This window comes from Rhinopithecus bieti, unplaced genomic scaffold (genome assembly GCF_001698545.2).
Source record: "Rhinopithecus bieti isolate Rb0 unplaced genomic scaffold, ASM169854v2 scaffold_7398, whole genome shotgun sequence".
In the NCBI taxonomy this organism is placed as follows: domain Eukaryota; kingdom Metazoa; phylum Chordata; class Mammalia; order Primates; family Cercopithecidae; genus Rhinopithecus; species Rhinopithecus bieti.
The window spans coordinates 3,290,252-3,307,447 of record NW_016805783.1 but is presented as its reverse complement, the minus strand read 5'-3'; the positions used below and the strand labels follow the sequence as shown (position 1 = coordinate 3,307,447).

Below are 17,196 nucleotides of genomic sequence, written 5' to 3'. Positions count from 1 at the left end.
ATTATCTCCATTTCTGTGGGTCAATAATCTAGGCATGACTTAGCTGGACCAGAGTTTCTCCAAAGTCTGTGATCAAGGTGTCAGCAGGGCCTGCAGTCATCTCAAGGCTCCACTAGAGGAGCATTCACTGGCAGACTTACTCAAATGGCTGTTGGCTGACCCTCGATGCCTGTTGGGCCCTCTATTGGTTTCTTGCCCTTGGGCCCCTCCATAGTGCTACTTGCTACTCACAACATGGCAGCTTGCTTTGCCCAGAGCAGGGACTCTGAGGGAGGCAGGGAAATAAAGAGCAAGAGAGGGGTAGATGGGTCACAGTCTTATTGTAATCTAATTCTGGAAATGACAGCCCATTACTTTTGGTATATTATTTTGGTTAGAAGCAAGACAACAGTAGATCTAGCCCACACATGAGGGGAGGAGGATTACACAAGGAGGTGAATACCCGGAGGTGGGGTCATTGGGAGCCATCTGAGAGGCTGCCCACCACACTGCCTCAAGTAACTAGGGAGAGGTAAAAGTTTGTATGCCAAATGACTAAATGTTAAAATGTGTGTTACAAATAGTTCATGATGGGCTGCAGCTGTCAGGCATTACAAAGGAGCTCTGGGACCTTACAAGGACAGTTGGAGCTGGCTAGGTATCACATTGTGATCTTCAAACATTTTTGCTTGCCATAACCTCTAAAATAATTGGGAAAAAGTTGAATGCACTTCTATATCTTAAAGCTGATAATTTAAAATATTATACATTTAATAGCAGCATGGGATTTAGTTTTTGTTAAATTGTATATGTGCTCCAGATAGATTTACCATCAAAACCTGTTTTGAATTTAATATTGGAAGAATTTGCTCATTTAATTTTTGGAAAATAAAGCATAATTGGCAAAGCTAATTCTCACTGTTGAATCGATCAGTCAAATCAGATATAATTTCTATCAGAAAATCTATATGACTTGTCAACATAATACCCACAAAGTGAATCAAAAATTATTATTCATTGAACACATCATCTCTTATCAAATTCTTGTGACCTTCCCTCTGGTTATGTAATAGCCTAAAAGAAAAAAAAAATGACAAAAGCAAGTTTCCAGAAAGCTATTCTGACTTGCCTACTTCTGAAAAGTAGTCCTGTATGGTGGGTTCTGAAAATGAGGAACCAGCACTTGCAGAGTAGGCAGTTGCTGGAGGAAGAATGTGAGCTGCATGGGAAAAGACAGGAGGATTTACAAAGAGTGGGTGTTTAATTGGGGAGGGAATTAGGTAGTTATTCTGATTTTTAGATATTTCATATATTTTATTTGGTCCAATGAAGCAGAAAATTAAAATGAAGTGATTACCTCTGCCTGATTTTTGACACACCTCAAACTATAACTTGAGGTTGCTAACTACAAAACGCTGGCATTTAATGATTTAAAGTAAAGAATTATGTAATTTGTAGACTTCTGAGAAGTTCCAGAAAATAAATCAGATGGTGTGTAACAGCGACCGTGTGCTCAAAAGAAGTGCTGAAGGAAGCAACCCTCCTAAACCGCTGAAAAAACTACGCTTTGATATTGAAGGATCAGATGAAGCAGATGGAAGGTAGGAACCATTTTTGAATGTTTTCCAGTAGCTGAGATGGTCATCTAGGGAATCCAGTCTTAGCACTGCTCCTGACTTATACCAATTTCTTTCATGCCAAGTTTATTTGGCAGCTGTGAGAATGACTCAAAATAATAGATATGAGTGTAGTGCAAAGTTAAAAACACCTTACAAATTGTGTACCAACATTCAGTGAAGATACCTAATAAACCCTGATCTTTTTTACAAAGCTATTGATAAAATTTTGTTATTCTTAACATTAAATTTAAAATGTTTACTCTTTAAAAATATTAACCACTATGTTTTGTAAGAACCACTGAAATATATAGCATCATAAATTTGTGACATTTATGTTTTAGATGGTTAGTTTTTAAATTTTAAAATTAAAAGCTACTCACTAAAATAATAGCATAAAATAAGGCATTGAAAGCATCAGTTACTGGAAATTTGAGTTTTCCTTTTATAAATACACATGAAATGTTTTACATTTTTTTAAATCTGCAGTAAACATCTCCCAGGGGAGTCCAAATTTCAGCAGAAACTGGCAGAAATGAGTAAGTACTTATTTCACCTTGTGTAAATGAAAGCAACAATTGTTTACACTGCAGGAAGTCTTTTCATTCTATAAAAGAATGTATAATCTCTTCAGTTGGCAGGTTTGTTTATGCATTTAAAATATAATTCAATCAAGATTATATTATTTACCTACAAACATTTGTGGATTAAATGTATGATGCAAAGTGAAGGTCATTTTTACGCTTTCTATGACCTTTCGTGCAGGAAGACTAAGAAGTGAAACTGCTTGACCACATTCAACACAAATGGCTACAGTTACAAAATACTTTAGCAGAACTACAAAGAGGAACTATTCAGGAGTATTAGATATAGGGAAAGGTTTTATAAACCTAGCATATGTAAACATCATCACCCTTATTTAAGGAATAACCTTTGATTCTGCCATTATTAAACTTTCCTTATTTGCAAATCTTAAAACAATTTCAAACAAAAGTTTCCATTACTGGAAATCAGAATTTTAATAAAGAACACTGTGTCATTTTTCAAGTTATACAGAGTGATATAATGTTAGGGTAAGTGGAATTCTATTCAAAACTACTCTGAGACTAGAAAGAAAATTAATCCAAGTATAGTAGATGGAAGGCACATTAGAAAAGAGAGAAATGTTGACTGACTACTGTTGAGTTGTCTTACGTAGCTATGGTAGTGAGTGTAACAGTTCCCGGTATCTGCTGCCAGACCCATTGATAGGAAAAGGAACTGGGATTTTGAAAGAAGACAAATATTCAGGAGATAGGTGTTAAAACTATCATTCCTAGGTCACAGGACACACTAATGAGAACAATACCAATTAAAATGAGAGGCTTTCTTTTAATACATCTTTGTAGATACTAACTTTGAAAATAAGATATTTAAAAGAATTTTTTTATGTATTATTTTTAATACATAATTGAATTAAAACGAACTAAAGCAAAATTTTCTAGTTATAAACGAATCCCTTTTTGGATTTTATGTCAACTTATATGTTCCTATTTTAACTTTTAAATAGTTGTGTCTTTTCCCCTCCGTACACGAAAATAGACAAGAGGCTTATAACCAAAATCAGGCCTTGAAGACATAAGGAAACATTTTGGAACCCACAAATATGCACTTAAAAAGGAGCTGAAAGCTGTAAAAACATGTATATTTTCTTAGAGAAGAGTTCAGTTGCTATAGTTAGTACATTTCCCAGTGACACACTTAGCTATGATGGCGAGCTTCCTCTGCCAGGCCAAAGTTCAGGACCTTTGTGCATCTACAAAATTGTGAAAAAGCAGCCAGAATTTTAACCCCTGAGGCTAAGGCATTTTTTTTTTTTTTTTTTTTTTTTTTTGAGGTGGAGTCTCGAGGATGCTCTTCAGCTTTTCTTAAACAACTACATTTAGGAAAGATCATCACACAATGCTGGATTGCCCAGAATGAAAGGGCATTCCATTTTTCCAAATGTGCTTCTTTATAAAGAGCTCATGCCTACCTCTAAAATCAAGTTAAGAATTTTTAAGAAATTTAAAATAAATTTATTTGTCTTTATTGTAATTCATAACATGCTTTTAACATGGTCATGCCCCGGGTAGGCACGATGGCTCATGTCTGTAACACCAGCACTATGGGAGGGCAAGGTGGGAGGATTGCTTGAGGCCAGGAGTTCAAGACGAGCCTGGGCAACATAGCAAGACCCCATCTTTACAAAAAAATCCAAAAATTAGCCAGGCATGGTGGCATGTGCCTGTAGTCTCAGCTGCTGGAGAGGCCAAGGTAATAGGATTGCTTGAGCCCAGAAGGTCAAAGCTGTAGTGAGCCATGATCATGCTACTGCACTCCAGCTTGGGCAACAGAGCAAGACCCTGTCTCAAAAAAAAAAAAAAAAAAAAAAAAATCTATGCCCAGTTTAAATGAGCTATGATCTGATGTATTTGCAGTACCTGCAAGGCATCTCCAAACATAAGGGAAACTATAGCTTTGTAAAGAATACCACTACTCACTCTGGCATATTCGGTCTGGGCCAGCCGAGTATTCTAGTCTGCTGAAGTATATGCCAAGCATCAACCACCTCATATCTAGAATAGTGGCCTGCAAAATGGGGCATACCTGGAAGTATGCAAGATCATCTTTTGGGGTACATAAAATAGAAGTTCTGTTTATCTCGTTTTAATGTTTGCTTGTGGTATGTGTTTTATAATTTGTATACGCATACATATTTTTGTGGTACAGGCTTGGGAAAAAATTTACTCACAGGGATATATGATTTTTAAAGATTTGCAGACCACTGCTTTTTTGGCAGGGGGAGTTTTTTTAAATTGATATATCATAGTTATACATATTTTAGGGGTACATGTGATGTTTTGATACATGTACACAATGTGTAATGATCGAATCAGGGTTATTGGGATATGTATCACCTCAAACGTTTATCTTTTCTTTGCATTGGGAACATTACAATTCTAGCTATTTTGAAATATGCGATAAATTATTGTTTACTGTAACTCCCTACACTACTGTCAAATACTAGAATGAAGACCACTGCTTTTGCAAGGTCCTGAGCGCCATCAGTTTGACATTAGCATCATATGTATGGCAGCCACTTGCCACCTTACCCAGTACCATCAATGCTGTTAACAGTTCTTCATCCTTTTTCCAGCTTCTACTCGAACACGAATGCAAAAGCAGAAAATGAATGATAGCATGGATACCTCAAACAAGGAAGAGAAATGAGGATCTCAGGACCTTGGTGGACACCGTGTACACCTCTGGATTCATTGTCTCTGACAGATGTGACTGTGTAACTCTCCCAGGTTCTGTTTATGGCCACATTTAATATCTTCAGTTCTTTTTGTGGATATAAAGTGTGCAGATGCAATTGTTTGGGTGATTCCTAAGCCACTTGAAATGTTAGTCATTGTTATTTATACAAGATTGAAAAATCTTGTGTAAATCCTGCCATTTAAAAAATTGTAGCAGATTGTTTCCACTTCCAAAGTAAAATTGCTGTGCTTTATGGATAGTAAGAATGGCCCTAGAGTGGGAGTCCTGATAACCCATGCCTGTCTGACTACTTTGCCTTCTTTTGTAGCGTATATGTGATGTTTGCTCTTGTTTTTATTAATTTATATGTATATTTTTTTAATTTAACATGAACACCCTTAGCAAATGTGTCCTATCTTCCAAATGCAATTTGATTGACGGCCCATTCACCCAAATTATCCTGAACCCTTCTGCAAAAATGGATATTATTAGAAATTAGAAAAAAATTACTAATTGTACACATTAGATTGTATTTTACTATTGGAATCTGATATAATGTGTGCTTGTTTTATAAATTTTTGCTTTTAATTAAATAAAAGCTGGAAGCAAAGTATAAACACATGATACTATCATACTACTGACACAGATTTCATACCTCAGAACTTAAAAGAATTTACTGATTATTTTCTTCATCCAACTTACGTTTTTAAATGAGGATTATTGATAGTACTCTTGGTTTTTATACCATTCAGATCACTGAATTTATAAAGTACCCATCTAGTACTTGAAAAAGTAAAGTGCTCTACCAGATCTTAGATATAGAGGACCCTAACACAGTATATCCCAAGTGTACTTTCTAACGTTTCTGGGTCCTGAAGAATTAAGATACAAATTAATTTTACTCCATAAACAGACTGTTAACTATAGGAGCCTTAATTTTTTTTTCATAGAGATTTGTCTAATTGCATCTCAAAATTACTCTGCCCTCCTTAATTTGGGAAGGTTTGTGTTTTGTCTGGAATGGTACATGTCTTCCATGTATCTTTTGAACTGGCAATTGTCTATCTTTTATTTTTTTAAGTCAGTATGGTCTAACACTGGCATGTTCAAAGCCACATTATTTCTAGTCCAAAATTACAAGTAATCAAGGGTCATTATGGGTTAGGCATTAATGTTTCTATCTGATTTTGTGCAAAAGCTTCAAATTAAAACAGCTGCATTAGAAAAAGAGGCGCTTCTCCCCTCCCCTACACCTAAAGGTGTATTTAAACTATCTTGTGTGATTAACTTATTTAGAGATGCTGTAATTTAAAATAGGTGACATTTAAGGTAGCCCCAGCTAGCTTTTAGGAAAATCACTTTGTCTAACTCAGAATTATTTTTAAAAAGAAATCTGGTCTTGTTAGAAAACAAAATTTTATTTTGTGCTCAATTAAGTTTCAAACTTACTATTTTGACAGTTATTTTGATAACAATGGCACTAGAAAACTTTACTCCCTTTCATCATTAATTTCTGCATGAATATCATACAAATCAGTTAGTTTTTAGGTCAAGGGCTTACTATTTCTGGGTCTTTTGCTTCTAAGTTCACATTAGAATTAGTGCCAGAATTTTAGGAACTTCGGAGATCGTGTACTGAGATTTCTTAAATAATGCTTCAGATATTATTGCTTTATTGCTTTTTTGTATTGGTTAAAACTGTACATTTAAAATTGCTATGTTACTATTTTCTACAATTAATAGTTTGTCTATTTTAAAATAAATTAGTTGTTAAGAGTCTTACTGGTCTGATGTTGTGTTCTTTGTATTAAGTACACTAGTGTTCTCCTCTCTATCTAGGAGAAGATAGAAGATAACTCTCCTAGTATCTCATCCATTCTCAGCCTTTAAGGGGCTCTGTATGCTAGAGATTTCCAAATTTATTTCTTCAGCCCTGATCTTTTCACAGAGGACAAGGCTCTTATAGCCAACAGAACTCTTGATTCTACTCCCCTCTACCCAATGTCTCAAAATATAAACTAAAATCAAACAAAAATCTTTTTTTTTCTACCCTGGTCTTTCTCCATTTCACTTATCAAGTCAAAAACTTAGGAACCATCTGTTAATTCTTGTCTGAACCACTGCTGAAGACTTCTAACTAGTCTCCCTGTTCCCTTTCTGTCTTTACTGTCAAACTCCATAAAGAACAAAATGATTGTTTAAAATATAAATTGATTGACATTGCTCCTCTACTTGAAGTACTTAACAGGAATTATAAAGCCCCTACTGACTTCCCATCCTCATCTTGTAGAATTTTCTCCTTGTCACTGTGCTTTAGCCACACTGAACCTTTTTCTTTAAAATACCAAGCCTCTTCTTACCTTAGGCTTTTATATTTCTTCCTTCTTCTGCCTAGAATGCTCTTTTCCCACAATTTTGCAAGCCAGTTCCTTTCTGTCTTTCAGAATTCAGCTCAGAGGGCTTCCTTGACCACCAAGCTAAAATCATCACTTTGTATTGTATCATTGTCCTTCAAAAGTGCAACAGCGTCCATCACTATTTCCCACCATCTGAAATTGCCTTTCTTGTTACCTGTCTCCCCATTCCTAGCCACTCCCCACCCCAGATTGTAGCCATCAGCCTAGCTATTCTTTTTTTTTTTTTTTTTTCTGAGATGGAGTCTTGCTTTGTCACCCAGGCAGGCTGGAGTGCAGTGGTGCGATCTCCACTCACTGCAAGCTCCGCCTCCCGGGTTCATGCCATTCTTCTGCCTCAGCCTCCCGAGTAACTGGCACTACAGGCGCCCGCCACTATGCCCAGCTAATTTTTCGTATTTTTTAGTAGAGACGGGGTTTCACTGTATTAGTCAGGATGGTCCCGATCTCCTGACCTCGTGATCCGCCCGCCTCGGCCTCCCAGAATGCTGTGATTACAGGCGTGAGCCACCGCACCCGGCCTAGCTATTCTTATTGACCACTTCAGATCTAGTACCTAGAAAGTCCATCTGTAGAGGAAAAAACAGAATATATGTTTTCCATATTTTTCCAAGTATGTGAAAACAAACAACACTCTCTTCCTCTTTTAAAATGCCATGTACTAGTATCTACCATATTCCAGGCACAGTTGTAAATGCTAGAGCTATAAAAATGAATAAATAAAACTAAAATCCCCATCCTTGCAGAACTGACTTTCTAGTTTCAGGCAAAGAGAGCAAACGAATGAATAAATGAGGAATACATAGTATGTGAGATTGTATTAAAGACTGTGGAGAAAAACAAAGCAAAGAGAAGGGCAAGGAAGGCTGGTAGGGAAAGGAGTTTTAAAATTTAAAAGAGAGTGGTCAGGGAAAGACTTGAGTGATATTTGGGCAAAGATCTGAAAGAGACAAGAGAGTGAGCCAGACACAAAGAGGAGTCAAACATTCCACGGAGAGAGGGAGGAGTATGTCTGGTATGTCTGAAGAACAACTAGGAGGTCATAGTAAAATGGGCCTCAAGTATCTCTCTTCGTCTAATGCAAAGTATAAAAGGCCTTTGTGTATATTACAAGTCTATAATCCTTTATCTGTAGTTTCAAAATTGAGAAAACTTTAAAAGCCAAGTGATTCTGTGTGTTTTATGCCAAAAGTCATATGGCATCAGAACCATATGTAAACTGGCACAGAGCTATTTATAATCTTTATCATACTTGGAATATTCTCTTGGAATACTCACTGCAGAAATATTAATATGTTTGATTGGGAGCTAACCCAGACCCACCTTAGGTGTTATGTATTATTTGGCATATGTACCATATTATCATTCTAAACTCCCCCAAAATTACGAAACCCATCTGGCACCAAGGGCTTCAGACAAGGGATTATCTTAAATGTATATGATTTCTCAAAAACATGGCAGATGAAATTCTTTCCTTCTGGAACAGCGACACGTTTGTTCCTGAAGGAAGAAAGGCAAAGTGTGCGGAGCAGGAAAAGCGGCAAGCATATCTCGGTAGACTGTATTTATGTTGGGCAGGGATCTTAAATGAAATGCAGTCTCTTAGGTCACATCAAAATCCAGCAGCCTAAATTACACTAAAAAATTTTGTCTTCATGGCAGAGAATTGTTTACTTCTAGAGATGAATTTAGTATTCCAATGAATAAATACTATAATAAAAGGGGCAAATTCAAATTAATATATTTACTTTTTTTTTTTTTTTTGAGATGGAGTCTCATTCTTGTTGCCCAGGCTGGAGTGCAGTGGCACGATCTTGGCTCACTGCAACCTCTACCTCCCGGGCTCAAGCGATTCTCCTGCCTCAGCCTCCCAAATAGCTGGGATTACAGGAGCGCATGACCACACCTGACTATTTTTTGTATTTTCAGTAGAGACTGGGTTTCGTCATGCTGACCAGGCTGGTCTCAAACTCCTGACCTCAGGTGATCCGCCAGCTTTGGCCTCCCAAAGTGTTGGGATTACAGGCGTGAACCACCGCACCTGGCCTATTTACTTTTTCATTACAGCTTTCTAAAGGTACAAATGGCTGGAAGGAAACTAGTTATACTAGTTCTATTATCATCTGGATGATTTCATAGAAACTTGCTTTTAGAAGTATATTTTTGTTCCTCATTTTAGGGCCAATATAGTATACACAGCATAGGTAAAGTTTCAGTAGAATTTTCCTTTGGACTAAATAGATATTTTACAGGACAACTCAAACCTTGTCTCCAGAAATATTAAATTTCCACCATAGGTGTAGCTTCTTAAATAGAAATATATTATGGTAGCACTGTATAATGTCTACATGAGATTAAAACAAGCTCTTTTAATACACAGTAAGCATAGTCATCCATTCTCAATACTTTTTTGTGTGTCCATTATCTTGGGACTATATATATTAGTACTGACATATGACAGTTGTCATATTAAATAATGACAATATGAAAGGTTAAATTTATTACACAGACCAACTTCAGTTACTTCCTAAATACAAAATGTTATTTTTAACTGAATTTACTGAGAAAATTGGTAAGCTTTGTATTTCTATGTGTTTTGACAAAGGTTGAATTAAAAACAACAGTAAGATTTGATCTTTTCCTTTCTCTTCACAATTCTCCCAACTCTGTTGATGTAATAAAGGGGGGGTGCATAATAAGATAGTTAAGATTATATAGTTTGAAATTGCATCTTTTCATTATTCCTGGTTAAGAATCCAGCCTCTAAATAAAACTCTCCACATTAAGGTCCAGAATGACTGGCAATTTACATGAATTATAACCTGAAGAACATACTGAACATTCTCAACCTTTGTTTTTTAAAACGAATTCAATGGCATCTTCACAAACCTCTACCAGCAGATAAGGGCACTTCTTCATTCCTGTAAAATCTTAAACTTTTTCTGTGTAAATTAGCGGACAATTATTTTAGAAGCACTAAAACACTGACTTCCTTGTGTGAGCAAGAAAGGAAACAAAACTTTTGGGAAAATCTAAGATAAACTTGTGCAAAAAAAAAAAGAATCCATTAATTTCTAAAGTAGTGTCCTTATGAAAATGTACCTTTTCTCTCACATATCACTAAGGTTCTTCAAACACTCATCTGTTAGAAGGAAAATTTTAAAAGGGGATCTTTTCCTTCCCATAGGAGTGTCAATGGCAAGCCTATCCACAAAGACCAGAAAGGAAGCATGTTTTTTCAGATAGATGTACCCACACCCAGGACTCATCTGTCATCTCTCAGATCTAAAACTAGCTCTTTATTGTTTGGCGTCAGAAGTTTTAAGGGCTAAACCACTAATTCCCATTCTTGGCTGAACATCAAATTACGTGTGGAGCTTTTAAAATGTACTGAATTTGGGCAGGGCGTGGTGGCTCATGGCTGTAATCCCAGCACTTTGAGATGCCAGGGTGGTTGGATCACCTGAGATCAGGAATTCAAGACCAGCCTGACCAGTATGGTGAAACCCTGTCTCTACTAAAGACACAAAAATTAGCTGGGCATGGTGGCATGTGCCTGTAGTCTCAGCTACTTGGGAGGCTGAGCCAAGAGAATCGCTTGAACCTGGGAGGCAGAGGTTGCAGTGAGCCGATATCACACCATTGCATTCCAGCCTGGGTGACAGAGCGAGACTTGGTCTCAAAAAAAAAAAAAAAAAAAAAAAAAAAAAAAAAGTACTTAATTTGGGCCAGGCATGGTGGTTCACGCCTGTAATCCCAGAAATTTGGGAGGCTGGGGTGGGCGGATTGTGTGAATCCAGGAGTTGAAGACCAGCCTGGGCAACATGGTGAAACCCTGTCTTAAAAAAAAGAAAAAATTAGCCGAGCTTGGTGGCATGTGCCTGTAGTTCCAGCTACTTGGGAGGCTGAGGTAGGAGAATTACCCGAGCCTGGGAGGTAGAGGTTGCAGTGAACCATGATAACACCACTGCACTCCAGCCTGGGTGACAGAGCAAGACCTTGTCTCAAAAAATAAAAATAAAAAAATGTACATATAATACACACACACACACACACACACATACATACATAAAACACATACACACACAGTGAATTAGAATCCTCGAATCTATATCCTGTGAAAGTCCCATGGATTGGCCAGGCGTGATAACAGTCCTTTATCAGGTATGTCTTTTGCAAATATTTTCTCCCAGTTTGTGGCTTGTCTTCTGATTCTCTTTGTTGGGTCACGTCACTTGAGGTCAGGAGACAGCCTGGCCAACACAGTGAAACCCTGTCTCTACTAAAAATACAAAAATTAGCCGAGCGTGGTGGCACATGCCTGTAGTCCCAGCTAGTTGGGAGGCTGGAGCAGGAGAATTGTTTGAACCCGGGAGGCGGAGGTTGCAGCGAGCCAAGATCGCGCCACTGAACTCCAGCCTGCTGGGCGACAGAGCAACACTCTGTCTTTAAAAAAAAAAATCCAGAGATTATTCTGTTGTGTGCAGAGATAAGATGCATGCAAACCTACACAAAACAAAGCTTAGGGAGCAAAATAGGATAAGAGTCCAGAGTAACAACCTGTACTCTGGCAGTATGCCTACTGACCCATGGTGGAGTGTGTAAAGGGTAGTCCATTTTTCATCCCCAAGTAAACTTACCTGTTCCCCTTTGAGTGTTCCAATTTTTATATGAAACGAGTTCACAAAAGAAAACGCACTGAGGAGCCTGAGAAGACCCTGTCAGAAATAAGAAAAGGAAGACACTGTGAAGCTATAAAAGCCTAGTCAGCTATAGCTAGCACAGGAAGGTGAGGGAAAGAGACCAAAGAAACAAAGACTGTGGTTTTTTATATGAAACGAGTTCACAAAAGAAAAACGCACTGAGGAGCCTGAGAAGACCCTGTCAGAAATAAGAAAAAGGAAGACACTGTGAAGCTATAAAAGCCTAGTCAGCTATAGCTAGCACAGGAAGGTGAGGGAAAGAGACCAAAGAAACAAAGACTGTGGTTGTCTAATGGCCAGAATGGATGCTATAGGTACTTGCCATGTTTGCATGTTTTTTTGTTGGATAAAATAACAAACATCAAAAAATGAAAACAAATGGTATAATGCTACTTTTAAAATAACAACAGAATAAAACTGTATAGTTTTAAAAACAGGATTCTGATTTAGATCTAGAGACATTCAGACTCTTTGCCTCTACCAGATAAAGTCTGAAGAAAATGGTTAAGCGATTTGTTAAAGAGAAACTCTGTCCATTTAGTGTTGCTATAACAGAATAACTGAGGCTGGGTTAATTCGTAAATTGGAAGAGTGTATTTGGCTCATGGTTCTGGTGACTGGAAGCTTCAAGATTGTGCAGCTGCATCTGCTGAGGACCTCGGGGTGCTTCAAGTCATGGTGGAAAGTCAAAGTGGGGCAGACGTGCACAAAGAGATCATGTGGTGAGAAACCAAGGTAGTTGAAATCCCCTTTTTTTAAGACAGAGTCTCATTCTGTCACCGGGCTAGAGTGCAGTGGTGCCAATCTCAGCTCACTGCAACCTCCACCTCCCAGGTTCAAGTGATTCTCCTGCCTCAGCCTCCCAAATAGCTGGGATTATAGGTGCCTGCCACTACGCCCGGCTAATTTTTTGTATTTTTTTTTTTTTTTTTGAGACGGAGTCTCCCTCTGTTGCCCAGGCTGGAGTGCAGTGGCGCAATCTCGTCTCACTGCAAGCTCCGCCTCCCTGGTTCAGTCCATTCTCCTGCCTCAGCCTCCTGAGTAGCTGGAGCTACAGGCGCCTGCAACCATACCCGGCTAATTTTTTGTATTTTTAATAGAGATGGGGTTTCACCATGTTAGCCAGGACTGTATCGATCTCCTGACCTCGTGATCTGCCCGCCTCGGCCTCCCAAAGTGCTGGGGTTACAGGCTTGAGCTACCGTGCCTGGTCAATTTTTTGTATTTTTAATAGAGACGAGGTTTCACCATGTTGGCCAGGCTGGTCTTGAACTCCTGACCTCGTGATTCACCCACCTTGGCTTCCCAAAGTGCTGGGATTACAGGTGTGAGCCACTGCGCCCAGCCTGAAATCCCTTTATAACAACTCAGTCTTGGGAACTAATTCAGTCCCAAGAGAAGCAGAACCCACTCTTGCTGGAGGGCATTAATCTATTCACAATGGATCTGCCCCCAGGACCCACACACTTCCCACTAGGCCCTACCTCCCAACACCACCACGGTGGGGATCAAATTTCAATATGAGTTTTGGCAAACGACAAACCACATCCAAATCATAGCAGAAATAATGGATTCAAAATGTGACCCAAAGAAGAGGATGAAAAGACAAGCCACAAACTGGGAGAAAACATTTGCAAAAGACATATCTGATAAAGGACTGTTACCCAAAATATACAATGAATTCAAAACAATTTTAAAAAAGATTTAAAAATTGGCTACCGATCTGAACAGACGCCTCATCAAAGAAGATATGCAGATAGCAAATAAGCACATGAAAACATACTCCACATCGTATGTTATCAGGGAAATGCAAATTAAAACAAGAATGAGAATACTCTGTTAGAATGGAACACTTACAACACCTAATGCTGGTGAGGATGTGGAACAACAAGAACTTTCATTCACTGCTCATGGACAGGAAAAATGGTACAGCCATTTTGACAGTTTCTAGAAAAAAAAACCCAAACAACAAAACATATTCTTAACATATAATCCAGTAATCATGCTCCTTGGTATTTACCCAAAGTAGCTGAAAACTTATGTCCACACAAAAACCTGTACACAGATGTTTACAGTAGCTTTATTCATAATTGCCAAAACTTGGAAGCAACCAAGATGTCCTTCAGGAGGTGAATGGATAAACTGTGGTACATCCAGGCAATGGAGTATTATTCAGCACTAAAAAGAAATGAGCTATCAAGCCACGAAAAGACTTGTAGAAACTTAATTGCATATTATTAAGTGAAAGAAGCCAATCCAAAAAGGCTATATACTGTATGATTCCAATGATACAACATTCTGCAAAAGGCAAAACTATGGATAGAGTAAAAAGATCCATGGCTGCCAGGAGTTAGGGGCAAAGGAGGAAGGGATAAATAAGCAGAGCTCAGAGGATTTTTAGGGCAATGAAACTACTCTGTATGATATAATAATGATGGACGCAGGTCATCATACATTTGTCCAAATCCACAGAATGTGTACCACCAACAATGGACCCTAATGTAAACTATGGACTGTGGGTGATAAGGATGTGTCCAAGCAGGTTCATGAGGTATAACAAATGTACCACTCTGGTGGGGGGTGTTGACAGCAGGGAAGGCTGTGCATGTGTAGGGACATGAGGCATAAGGGAAAACTGTGTTTTCTTCACAATTTTGCTGTGAACCTAAAACCACTCTACAAAATAGTCTTCAAAAAAGTCACCTTGCCAATAAAGAGCAGACAAAGGCAATAATAGGAATAATAATTAGGTTGTTTATAAGCTATTTGTGCTCCAGGGTGGTTTTTACTATGAGACTTTATCTGAGTAACTGCTTTATGAGAGTATAATATATCCAACTGATTTATGTACATCTAAGATACATGAGGTTGACATTTTATAATTTTGCTGCTGTTTGGGGATAAAAAAAAACCCAACATATTTGTTCTGTTATCTGCAAATAAGTACTTTATTATCAAATAGTTCAGCATCAGAACAAGAATTCTAATTCCAAAAGGGTTTTCTGTACATTACATGATATTGTGAGATACACGTTAGAAGAATCTGAGACTATGTTCCATTCCAGTTTCTCTTTTGCAATTAGTTAATTTGTTTTGATCTAAAAAGTATAAATTTATCTCATTCTTGTTCATGCTGTCCATGAAATGTAAGTATCAGTTCCTTCTCAGCTTCTCAGTGAGTGCTTTATAGTTACACTGGTGCCAGGTTAAGAGACCTATTTTATACTGACATGAAAGTCAACTACAAGAAAAGCACATTGTCATTTTCATTTACAGAAGCAAATCCCACTTAACACAAAGAAAAGCAAAGGACCTTACATGATTATGTAAGGCAGATCAGCCCAGGAATTTCATTCAAAGATATTACTTCATACTCCATAATCCCATGTGAGAAATTAATGAACGACACCAAGTAAAAAGAAAATTAAAATTAGCCCTTGGGCCTCTGACAATTTAATTGCCAAGGCCTTTTGTGAATTCTAAACAATGTTTTAAATTAGCCACAATTTCTCAGAATGATATACCAGAATAATATGAACCTCAATAATTACAGGCTGTTTTAAGTTTATTTTGTGAACATTATTCCTTCCCCCAGTATTCCACAACTAAAGTTGTTCTCAGATTTATAATACATTGAGTGCCTACTATACGCAAGGCACTGTGCTGACTGCTGAAAACGTGGTAAGGACAGCACTCCTTGTCAAGCTATCTATGTGGTATCAGCTAGCTGAATAATGGAACATTTGGGCCAGAATAGCATATACTGAGACCAGGGTACCAAAGGCGTCCAACTTAAGTGACTCAAAAGAGTAAATGGTAAATAAGATATTTCCATTTTTTTTCTTTGACCTTAGTCACATCTGATCAGAACATTCAATGCTTTCTACATAAACTCTGGATTTAGGCAGACAAAGACCACTCACCACCATCCTTCTTTTGACAGATACAAGTACTCAGCCAAATGTAGCTCATCATACATACTATTAATTAAAGAGAAGTGATTCATCTCTGGCTTTTGCAGGGGAAATGGAAAGCCTCAAAAACTCCTTTCCTGCAGATGGGATCAATTTTTAAAGGCTCCAACTCTGCTTGCTTTGCTGATAAAGTTCTTCAGGAGATCATGATCCATTTCTGCAAAACCTGAAGTTTGTGTTACTACAGTCAGATGGTTTATGCAAAACCTGAAGCAGAATTCTTCTAAATCCTAGGAACAACAACAACAAAGATCATTTAATAAATTTATATTTCCTAATTCAATGCAGCGTAGCATGAAAATTGCTAAAACACGTTAGGCAAGGAAAAAGAATTTGACAGCCAAGTGGAGGAAATGATGGTATGGTAATACCTAAAGAATAGTCATAAAAAGTGTAACAAATATGAATCATCTATGCTTGTAAAAATTTAAATAGCACAGAGTAACATTCAAGTTCCTCCGCACTAACCTAGGTAAAGAATCTCACTTTTTCTTTCCAGAGACAGGCAAGTGAGTGTGTGAATTCTTTGGTACCTTTGTCTAGTGACAGTATTTGTAACTGTTGATTTCACTTTCAATAATTGTTAAAAGCCCTATAGTCCTGTTTTATATTTATATCAGGGTCTTTATGTCTGTCTGTCTGTAAAGAGTTGGTGGAACAAAAAGGTAAGCCATAAAAAGCAGTAATGCCAGGAAATTGCTGCTCTGAAGTCATTAACAGGTCACTGCGTTTTGCCTTTATGAGACGACACAGGATGGGATGAATGGATTTGATCACACTACATATGCCTTCAATGATCTCAACTGGGAAAATGCTTTAAAGAAATCATGACTTCTAAGGCTCTGGTAAAAGAGACCCGACAGATTGGTGTTTTCTGGCTTACTGTAATGCACTCTGGGCCAAAGAATAATGTTGTAATAATTTGCTTGATTAGAACTATAACTTGAAAATCAGAATCAGGCTGACCAGATGCTTTTTGGCCCTGGAGAAGTGAGGGCAGGCTGCTGAGACCTCCGATATGCCTCAAACCCTTGGGCTACTTGGCCCAGGACAAGATGCCGCTAGGCGGTGGTCAATTTTTAACTTTCCTCTCCAAGCTACTGTAGGTAATTTATAAAAAATAAAAAACAAAATTTTAAAAAGCCCCAAATACCTTCTAAGCAATTACATATGCACATTACACACAATAGCCTTTTCTTCTTCTTCTTTTTTTTTTTTTTTTTTTTTT

General features: G+C 37.8%; 2 protein-coding genes across 7 annotated transcripts in view; one reads left to right on the top strand and one right to left on the bottom strand.

The window, feature by feature from the left end:
* Positions 1–6,659, top strand: part of RB1 (RB transcriptional corepressor 1) — a 180,083-nt gene extending 173,424 nt beyond the window's left edge. Inside the window, exons 22-24 of the mRNA XM_017873723.1 lie at positions 1,438–1,580; positions 2,085–2,134; positions 4,774–6,659. Of these exons, the coding sequence (XP_017729212.1) occupies positions 1,438–1,580; positions 2,085–2,134; positions 4,774–4,847 (267 nt within the window). The 3' untranslated portion in view covers positions 4,848–6,659. The remainder of the gene's footprint in view (positions 1–1,437; positions 1,581–2,084; positions 2,135–4,773) is intronic.
* Positions 6,660–14,918: 8,259 nt separating this feature from the next.
* RCBTB2 (RCC1 and BTB domain containing protein 2) overlaps positions 14,919–17,196 on the bottom strand; it is a 48,098-nt gene continuing 45,820 nt past the window's right edge. For 4 of the 6 annotated variants that reach the window (XM_017873786.1, XM_017873788.1, XM_017873782.1 and 1 more), the window contains one exon: positions 14,919–16,198. In XM_017873786.1, coding sequence (XP_017729275.1) covers positions 16,058–16,198 — 141 coding nt within the window. In that variant the 3' untranslated portion in view covers positions 14,919–16,057. The remainder of the gene's footprint in view (positions 16,199–17,196) is intronic. The other 2 variants (XM_017873787.1, XM_017873783.1) reach the window with 2 other exon arrangements.